Here is a 10,261-nt window from a genome sequence, read left to right as displayed (position 1 = left end):
AAGGCTACATTTTTCTAGCCTCAGGCATTTATTATGGTTGCACCACTGATGGAGTCCAAAGGAAGCCAGTTCAACCCGCTTCATCCTGAGGGATGGAGAGCAACCACAAGTTTACAAAATAATTAATTATCTCCATGTTATTGTACAATAGGATAAACAGTGAACTGAAACACTGCACCACAATAAATAAGTTGGTCAAGCCTGAAATGTGGGTCTATTTCTTCAGTCACCATCTCTGTCTTACATTCTTCCAAAGGGCTGAGCTTCAAAATCGTTGAGTACTAAACCTCCAGAAACTATTTTTATTTTTTTCTACCACTTTTTTTTTTTTTTTTAAGGAGAGAGATTGGAGGCTGGTTCCTAACCATTCCCTGTGATTATTGTAGGTTTCTGTAGAATTTCATGAAACTATGATGTTTTTAGCAAGACTTTGTCATTGATCTGCAGCTGTGCCAGTTGTCACAATCTATTCATCGTTATTGATATTAAGTAATATCAAGAAGTACCACTCTTATCTGGAAGGTCATTGATGTGAGCTGCTTGGTCTCTGGAGGGTAAGATGAGGGATGAGAACACCAGCCCCATCAGCCCTGGAGACACATCCGTATTACTTTGCGAGGGCTGCTGTGACAGAGTACCACAAACTGGGTAGTTTAAACAACAGAAATTTATTGTCTTTCAGTTCTGTGAGCTGAAGTCCAAGATCAAGATGTCAGCAGGATTGGTTCCTTCTGAGAGCTGTGAGGGAAGGATCTATTCCAAGCCCCTCTCTTTGGCTGGTAGATGGCCATCTTTTCCCAATGTTTCTTCACACTGTCTTCCTTCTATATGTGTTTCTTTCTCTACACATCATGTTCTTTTTCTAAGGACACCAGTCATATTGGATTAGGAGCCAACTCTATTTTAATAAGACCTCATCTTGATTAATTACATCCACAAAGGCCCTGTTTCCACATAAGGTTATATTCTGAAGTACTGGGTGGTCTACAGCCATACCACCCCACACACACCCGATCTCATCTGAAGTACTGGGTGTTAGGACATCAATATATGAATTTGGGAGGTGGGGGGAGGGGGACACAATTCAGCCCACAACAACATCCATGGGATACTTGTCCCGGCAGGTGGCCAGCTCTTACTTTCTCAAGCTATCCATTTGGAGCAGGTCCTTTTTTTTTTTTTTTTTTTTTTTTTTTCAGACAGTCTCGCTCTGTCGCCCAGGCTGGAATGCAGTGGTGCGATCTTGGCTCACCGCAAACTCTGCCTCCCGGGTTCATGCCATCCTCCTGCCTCAGCCTCCAGAGTAGCTGGGACTACAGGTGCCCGCCATCATGCCCAGCTAATTTTTTTTTTTTTTGTATTGTTAGTAGATTCGGGGTTTCACTGTGTTAGCCAGGATGGTCTTGATCTCCTGACCTCATGATCCAGTCACCTCAGCCTCCCAAAGTGCTGGGATTACAGGCATGAGCCATCGCGCCTGGCCTCGAGCAGGTACTTTTCATCCATTACCTTATTTAATCATCATATCCCTCTTAGTCTGCTAGGGTTGCCATAAGAAAATACCATAGACTGGGTGGCTGATACAACAACTATTTATTTTCTCACATTCTGGAGGCTAGAAAGTTCCAGATCAAGGTCCTGCAGGGTTTGGTTTCTGGTGAGGACTCTCTTCCTGGCTTATAAGAAACCACCATCCCATTGTGTGCTCACATGACCTCTGCTTTGACTGATCTCTGAGAGAAAGGGAATTCTGGTGTCTCTTCCTCTTCTCATAAGGGCACTAGCTCTATGGGATTAGGAATCCACCCTTTTGACCTCGTTTAACCTTTATCACCTCCTCACAGGCCCTATCTCCAAATGGGGATAACATTGGAGGTCAGGGCTTCAACATATAAAGTTGAGGAGAACATGATTCAGTCTATAGTAATCCCTGATGGGAGACATCATTATTGTCATTTATAGGAAGCTGAGACATAAAAAGTTTAACCTTCAGATTCCACAGCTAGAATTAGTGTAAAATGCAGGTGTATTTGACTCCTAAAACCCATTTCTCCATCCACTATTCTGGGTGTCTCAAACTGGGACCTAAAATGCGGAGGTTTGCACATGACCTGAAATTACTTCCATCACTGGGAGAAGGGAGGATTGAGCAATTTCCTGTTTCTATTGAAGTGAATTATACAAACTTGTCATTCTAGGGATGAAAGGTCACCCTAGAATTGCCTATGGGCAATTTCTTATAGTTCAACCTAGAATGAGAAATGGGAAATTCAGAAAGGCATTGCAGGCATCTGTAACCAGCAGCGGGACGTGCCCCACCTGGGTGGGGACCATGCATCCTTGCCACATGCCCCACTGCACAACTTCCCCAGCTCCTCGATGTCACATGCATCTGGAAAGCAGGGAGACTGGACTACAGAGCCAGCCCTCCAGGGTTAGAATTGAGTTTGAATCTCAGCTTGACTACTTACTAGGACCTAAGGTAACATGTTTAATCTCTCTGTGCTCAGTTTCCTCATCTGGAAATATAGATTATAATCCTCCTCCCTCATACGATCGTAGTGAGGACTGAAAGAGTTAATGCACATAAGGAATGTTAGGACAGGATCTGGCACAGGATCTGGTAAATGCGTTATAAGTGGTAGTTGTTATCATCATGATTATTCTTCTTTGAATTATAAGGAAAGAAAAAGTATGTATCTTAAGAATAGAGGGTTTTAAAATGCTCCCAGGTTCCTCAACCAACCTGAGCCATCTGTAAATTAAGTACTATGGGACTTCCAGCTCTGACATGTAACTGACATCGGTTTAATACAAACTATTCTAAAATGTCTTGTGCCCTTGACAGGGAGGTCCAAGTACTGGATACTTGCAATGCAATCCAGCAGTGGCCCCCTCTTGCTTACAAAAAGGCCCCAGTCACATGATGATGAAGCTAGATCTATTCCTGTCCTCCTTCTCTTCCTCATATTTCCTTCTTCTTCTTCAAGGTCTAAACGTTTATTGAACTGAGACCCATGAATGAGTTACTCGACTAGGCTTGTAGGATAAACTTGCCAGGCTTTAGATCTATTTGTTCCTTTCCATCCCCCAAAATCAAATGGCTGCTCCAGGAAAATGTTCCCCTTGTGGCAGGGTCCGGGAGAAAAGAGAGAGGCGACAAAAAACCAAAAATTAAAATGACTGAAGTCCCATATGCTCCAGGAATATGTCCGGGAGATGGGAGTGGAAGGCAGGGGGAGAATGCTGTTGAGGTCAAAATTTTTGAAGTTTTAAGTCCTATATCTTGACATCCCGTGTATAAATGCAGGTACCAGAAACAGTACAAATGTTCTCAAAGCCCAGTTACATATTCCAAACCAAACGCGGGCTCTTGAAGGGTGATGAGGTAGGGATGAAATACAGGATCGCCTGAAGACCATTTCTTCCTCTCTTAGGGACCTGCTTGGCTCCAGTTGATTCGGTCCAGGAGGAAAAACCTCCCACTTGCTCCTCTCGGGCTCCCTGCAAGGAGAGAGTAGAGACACTCCTGCCACCCAGTTGCAAGAAGTCGCCACTTCCCCCTCCAGCCGACTGAAAGTTCGGGCGACGTCTGGGCCGTCATTTGAAGGCGTTTCCTTTTCTTCAAGAACAAAGGTTGGAGCCCGAGCCTTGCGGCGCGGGTGCAGGAAAGTACATGGCGTGTGTCGAGAGAAAAAAATACACACACGCAATGACCCACGAGAAAGGGAAAGGGGAAAACACCAACTACCAGGGCGCTGGGCTTTTTCGACTTTTCCTTTAAAAAGAAAAAAGTTTTTCAAGCTGTAGGTTCCAAGAACAGGCAGGAGGGGGGAGAAGCGGGGTGGGGGTTGCAGAAAAGGCGCCTGGTCGGTTATGAGTCACAAGTGAGTTATAAAAGGGTCGCACGTTCGCAGGCGCGGGCTTCCTGTGCGCGGCCGAGCCCGGGCCCAGCGCCGCCTGCAGCCTCGGGAAGGGAGCGGATCGCGGAGCCCCGAGCCGCCCGCAGAGCAAGCGCGGGGAACCAAGGGACGCTCCTGGCACTGCAGGTACGCCGACTTCAGTCTCGCGCTCCCGCCCGCCTTTCCTCTCTTGAACGTGGCAGGGACGCCGGGGGACCTCGGTGTGAGGGTCACCGCCGGGTTGACTGGCGAGGCAAGGCGGGGGCAGCGCGCACGTGGCCGTGGAGCCCGGCTCGGTCCCGCGCGCGCCTGCGGGTGCCCCCTGGGGACTCAGGGGTGTCGCCTCGCCCGGGACCAGAGATTGCGCTGGATGGATTCCCGCGGGCAGAGGCAGGGGGAAGGAGGGGTGTTCGAAACCTAACACTTGAGCTTCTTTGCAAGTTTCCTTGGATGGTTGGGGAGGTACCTGTATAATGGCCCTGGACCAGCTTCCCTGTTGGAGCGGCCAGAGAAGTGTGTAAAACACACTAAAGGGGCAGGGTGGAAAAACAGACTGCCTTCAAAACTTGTATCTTTTCTATTTCATTTTGAAAAATAACTACAAATCTATTTTAATTTTACAAAGTTAGACTCATAGCATTTTAGATATCAATGCCTTCATTTAACAGAAGTGAAGATGGAGCAAACGCTCAATCAGCGTCTGTATTTATTCGCTCCTGTTGTGCCAGGGTGCGTTTTTGCCGAGCGGTTGCCTTTCTTTACTCTCACAAAACCCCCTTGGTGTCTGTCCTCCACGTTTGACGAGGGAGAGCCGGATCTTTTGAAGTTTGTATCATCTAAAGCAGGTATATTGGGATGACTACAGATAGAATTTAACCTGAAAATACTGAAGTCGACAGCTGACAAAGATATAAGAATCCAAAGTATGTTAAAAATTAAGGAGCCGAGGCCCAGAGAAGTGAAGTTACTTCTCCAGCATCACACAGCAGATCCAGGACCCTGTGTGATTTGAAAAGGCCAAGGTATCTAATGATGCTCATAATTTAGTTTACATTTTGTGTCAAATAGATGAGGTCAAGTGGACATTATGTGTATATTCCAAAGCCAAAATTACTGCTTGTAATATCCATTCATCTCTCCAAAGAAGTAGTGCCTCTTTTATATGGCTTTAACCTAATGTATAATCGAAGTGAATTAGGGCAGCCGAACTTTTAATCACAGGACTGATCTTTTAAAAATGGGTATATGTAAAGTTAATTGCTTATCTATGTGAACAGTAATATATGCTATAAAAAGTTTTCAAGGCAACTTCCTGCCTGTGGTTTAATTTCATAGTCACAATGATAGGAAATTGGCAGGGTTAGGTGGTGGTATCCACATTTTGCCCATGAGGACTTGTGGCTCAGAGAATTTGAGTTTTTTCTAGTAAGGTCACTAGGTCCCTAGTGCACAGCCTGCTTTTAGGTACGGATGTGGGATGGGGGTGTCGGCAGACCACAGGGTTTTGACTCTCAGTTTGGGCTCATTTCCATGACTCCTTGCTGCCTCCCTGATTTCTGTCAAATGACCAAAGCACATTTAGTAATTACTTCTGCTGCAAGGACTACTCCTTATTAGGCTGTGATAAGCAAGTTTCCTCACATAGTGGGTCAGCTCACTCTGGCCACAGGACCCAGCTTCCTAACCACACACATTAAGAAAGAGAAAAATTAGCACTGTCTGAGACCTACAACCACTTCAAGGGAGAACAGTGGTGTCTGCACAAATGTCTACTTTTGCTTTAACCTAGTCATGTGTAAAAAGTGTAATTTACTGGTCTTTACCAAAAAAAAAAAAAAGTCATCATAGTCTGCCTGTGCTGGACGCTATGCTAGACACTGGAGAGACAAAGGTGAGCAGGATAGGCACAACCCTACCCTTACAAACCCAGAAAGTTAGAGGAAAGGCCATCAGGACGTTGCTGTGCAATTTGATATCATTTCAATTTTGGTAACATAGATACTTGAACTAATTAGAATGTGCTACAAATTTTGCCATTCTTTACTTTCCATGTGCCAACATGGAAAATTTGTAACCTTCATCTTTAAATACCTCATCTTACCAGTCCTCTATAAATCAAAAAATCTACCCCAAAAAGCCCTAGGTTTTAACTTTGGAAAGTTTTTTTTTTATCAGCTTTTCATGTCATGACTAAGATCTGCCATTCAATTTAAAGGAATTCTTTCATTTTAGAGTAATAGTTATTAAAATCCTTTATTCCTACCTCCTTGAGAATCTAATGGAAATTTTATATGCTCTTCCCAGAAAATTTTTTTTAATGTGCATCCTCGCACACCATTTTGCATTCGATGTCAGCAGGCTAGAGGCTTCCTTGAAACTCAGCCATGACCCTCTTCGGGGGTCCACTTTCATAATCAGTATTCTAAACCTAGTGGGCATAAATAGCTTGAATAGAGGAAAGTGGTATGTAGACTCTTGCCCTTCACTTGGACTGGGCACCTCTATCCTTAACTAGCTGGTGTCTCCATTTTTGTTAGTCATTGGCTATTGCTTAACTGAAGCTATTGATTTTCACAGCCTTATTGTTTTGATATCAGGCTGTCACTCTGCAGAAGCCTAATACTGGGGAAGGAGCACCAGCCTGAGAACCATGGTTTGTTTCTAGGACCAACTCTGCAGATTTCTGTGCCTCATTTTGCTCATCTCTAAGATGGGTGGTTGATGGGTGGCAGGGACTGAACCATTTCTAAAATCCCTTACACTGATGAAATTTTGTGATTCCAGTGTAACTACCAAGCTCACTTTCATATACCTCCTGAGACACAGCTGGTCTTAGTGAATTTATATCCTCTATGTCCAAAGTAAGTCAAAGTAAGTACCACTATAATTCACTATAGAATGTATTTTTGTCTTTCACTGATCTTACTGGACTCAAAACTGTTAGATGTTTCCTCAAATTAGATAGAATAAAAACATTGTGAAACACTACTTTTCAAGGAAAAATATTACAATCTTAAAAGCCTCTTTTTATCCTACCTCTCAGTAGCTTCAACTTTCATATGAGTTATATATATATATATATATATATATATATGAAAAAATTTTTCTTATCTCAGACTCTTAAAGAAATGCAATGCTTTTAGTATGATCACTGCTGTGTAATTCTCATCTGCCCTGAAACACTTAAGTTCTGTCCATCAATCAATCTATTTGGGCTTACAATATTCACAGCCTCAAGCAAAACCAGCGCAAAAGCACATCTATCCTCAAATAAGCACATCATATGTCTGAGCAGTTCAGCATCCTCACTCACAAGTCCAAGGCTCTCAGCAATGTGGAAGATATGATTCCTAAAATTACCACCCTTACACACAGTGACACACTCACCAGAAAATGAGGCTTAACATAGCTTAAGTGGCCATAGTTTAAAACAGATTGTGAATATCTGTGCTAATTCTGAGAAAAATTAGCAGAGATATTAATCAATTAGCACAGATCACTAATATCTGTGCTAATTGTTAGGACGGATTAGCACAGATATTGCTACCTTGTGTGGGTAGACAGGGTTAAGGCACTGGCAGAAGGAAAGATTAGTGAAGAATATCAAATAGCTGATTTAATGAAATTGTGAGGCCGATGTTCGGATAAGGTGAAACAGTGCCCTACAATGACATTTATGCCAGTTCTCCATAAACAAGAGTGTTCTACACAAATTATAAGTTCCTGGCTGTCTTAACAAAATGCTATGGTCCTTAATATGCTCACACAAATAATGGTTCCAAGCATGGGAAACAGGTGCCAGATTGCCCAGGTAGGCATCCCAGCAGCATGCTCCTTAGCCACTGATTAACCTTGCGCAAGTTACTTCACCTGCCGGTGCCTCAAGGCCCCTGTGTTTCAATGGGGAGAATGTGAATACTCATTCCTAAGGTTGTGAGGAGGAATAACTGAGTTAGTATACATCAAACACTTAGGTGCTTGGCACAGAGGGAGTTCTGTGTAAGTGTTTGCTATTATTTTGTTTCCGTAGATGATCTTGTGTATTATAAGAAATCAGTTTGGAAGGTGAGATACAAATGCAGTCTGAGAAAGTAAAGAAGTTTTAAAGACATTTTACTGTGTCATGAATTTTCAGAGACAACACTGACACGGTAAAAAGTTGTTTGGTTTTTAGAATTTTTGTTTCAGAATGCATACCCTTCTCCTTAACCAAAAGAAAAACTACTAAAATACTTCTGAAAATTATTTCCAAGAAAACATTTTGGTGTACCTTTTAGCAGTTACTTTATGACTTACAGATTAGGATAAGCCAAATAATTATTTTAACTTGGCTTTTACCTGCTTGTAGATAACCTCTAATTTATATAATGGTTCAATTATACAGTGGTAAATGTATCTGGGCTTGTTCTTTTAAAATAGCAAGTGTAACGTGATAGATGTAGGGTACTTACAAAGTACTCACTAAACATTGATGACTGATGTCATTAGTATCACGGCTAACATTCATTGAGCCCTGAGTATGAGGCTAGCACCCAACTAAATGTTTTGCATTGTCACTTCATCTTCACAAAGATTTTTTGAGTAGGTTATATCTTTATCTCCATTTTCAGAGAAGCAACTAAGCCTTAAAGAGGTTTATTAACTTGCCAAATACCACACAGCTAGTAACACTGGTGGGGTCTGGAATGGAACCCAGGCAAGCTGAAAACGACAGAACAATGAACACTCCTACTTTTCCATTAGATTTGCTAATTGTTAATATTTGCCACATTGGCTTATCTCTCTGTATCCCTACCCATCTCTCTCTCTCTCTGTCTATATCTATATGCAAACCTGGCATCTAACTTCTAAATGCTTGAGCACGGATCTCCTAGGAACAAGTACATGGTTCTATGCAATGAAAACACACGATTATGGCATCCAAGAGTGATTTTAAAAATCAAGGATGAAACTTAATTTTTACCCACAAGTCCAGATGATGATTTCTACCAGTATTCTCCAGCTTTACTCTGTTTCTTATACTTGACAGACTGAGATCCAAGCCTGGAATCTTCTAAAAAGGGTCCATTGCCAATCTGCAATGCCAACAAATCTTATTAATATATCTCCACATTTGTAAGCTTCTACTAAATTCTCCAAGAACCTGCATATCAGTTAAGTCCTGAAATGCTCCAGTGCCAAATAAAAGCCCACTGTGCAGACAGAAATGCCTTTGGAGACTCTCAAACATTTATTCAAAAGTATTTAGTGAGTATCTGTCAGCTGTATATCCAGCACTGAGGGAAGACTCAGTCTCTGCCATCACATACACCTCAGCACTAAGAAGAGACACATGAAATAATTACCATCCAGTGTGATAAGTGCTCTGACAGAGGATGGAGAGAGGACTAGCCACCATGGGGAAGACAGAGAAGCAGGGTCCCACCAGGAGATGAGGAGAAACCAGCCCCCAGGAGTGCGCTATCTGAGAGGGCAAGAGAAGGAAGGCAAAGAGGACAGGTCCATACTTGAACAACTTGAAGTAGGTGTATCTAGTGCCTAAGAGTGTGTATGGTGACATCTTGTGGAGCAGCGAACATGATTCTCGTTTGGTTTGTTAAAGCATTGGGTCAAATGCCATGGGAATGTAACAGGTAAATGGTTTTTGCCTTATAACACAGGGTATCCCATCCGTGTAAGACAATGAATTTTTTAAAAGGCAAAACCAAACCTTTTGTTTACCTCATTTGCCTTAAATAGTTCTTAGTACACAAATTCTTCCTTGCTTGGGGCCATTATGGTGTGTGGAAGTAGAAAAAGATAAACTGTAGCTTACAGAAATAGAAAAGCAATTTTTTCCTATGATAGAGACATATGGATACAAAAAACAAACAGGTAACACATAATAAGTTCCAAATGAGGCATTTTGTTGAAATTCAGTGTTGAGCATAAACAGTGAACTCAAATGCACAGAGGAGGCCTCATGGAAGGGTGACAAAACACTCCAGAGCAATAACAGCCACCCTATATTCTGTTCCCTGGGAGTAGGGAGAAAAGACATCAAAATCAAATTATACATTTTAAAAAGTATTAAAATTCTCTTATGGAAATATGATATTAAGAAGTTTGTTAGGCAAATGGAAAACGTTTTGTGAAAACAAGAAATAAGAAAGAACGGCCACCACTTAAAGCAACAGAATGCATCTCTCCCACTAGCTCTCCCCTCCCTATCCACAGCTTTATTCATATTTGTTCTATAACATTTCAGCACAGTTCAGACCTTCCGCTGAGCCAGTGTGAGGTCAGGCTGTTGAGGAAGCGAGTCCCTGCAGTCAGACTCCAGCTGGCTGTCATCCTGCTTCTGCTTATTCCACAGAATG

The 10,261-nt window shown here is 42.5% G+C and overlaps 1 protein-coding gene across 1 annotated transcript; it reads left to right on the top strand.

The window, feature by feature from the left end:
• The first annotated feature begins 566 nt into the window (after positions 1-566).
• LOC134736571 (uncharacterized) lies at positions 567-7,615 on the top strand. Its single transcript, XM_063638510.1, has 3 exons — positions 567-648; positions 3,470-3,806; positions 3,918-7,615. The coding sequence occupies exons 1-3, from the start codon at positions 567-569 to the stop codon at positions 4,321-4,323; spliced, it is 825 nt and encodes a 274-aa protein (XP_063494580.1). The 3' UTR covers positions 4,324-7,615.
• Positions 7,616-10,261: the final 2,646 nt, after the last annotated feature.

This window comes from Symphalangus syndactylus, chromosome 5 (genome assembly GCF_028878055.3).
Source record: "Symphalangus syndactylus isolate Jambi chromosome 5, NHGRI_mSymSyn1-v2.1_pri, whole genome shotgun sequence".
Lineage (NCBI taxonomy): Eukaryota > Metazoa > Chordata > Mammalia > Primates > Hylobatidae > Symphalangus > Symphalangus syndactylus.
This window is presented reverse-complemented; position numbering and strand designations above follow the sequence as displayed.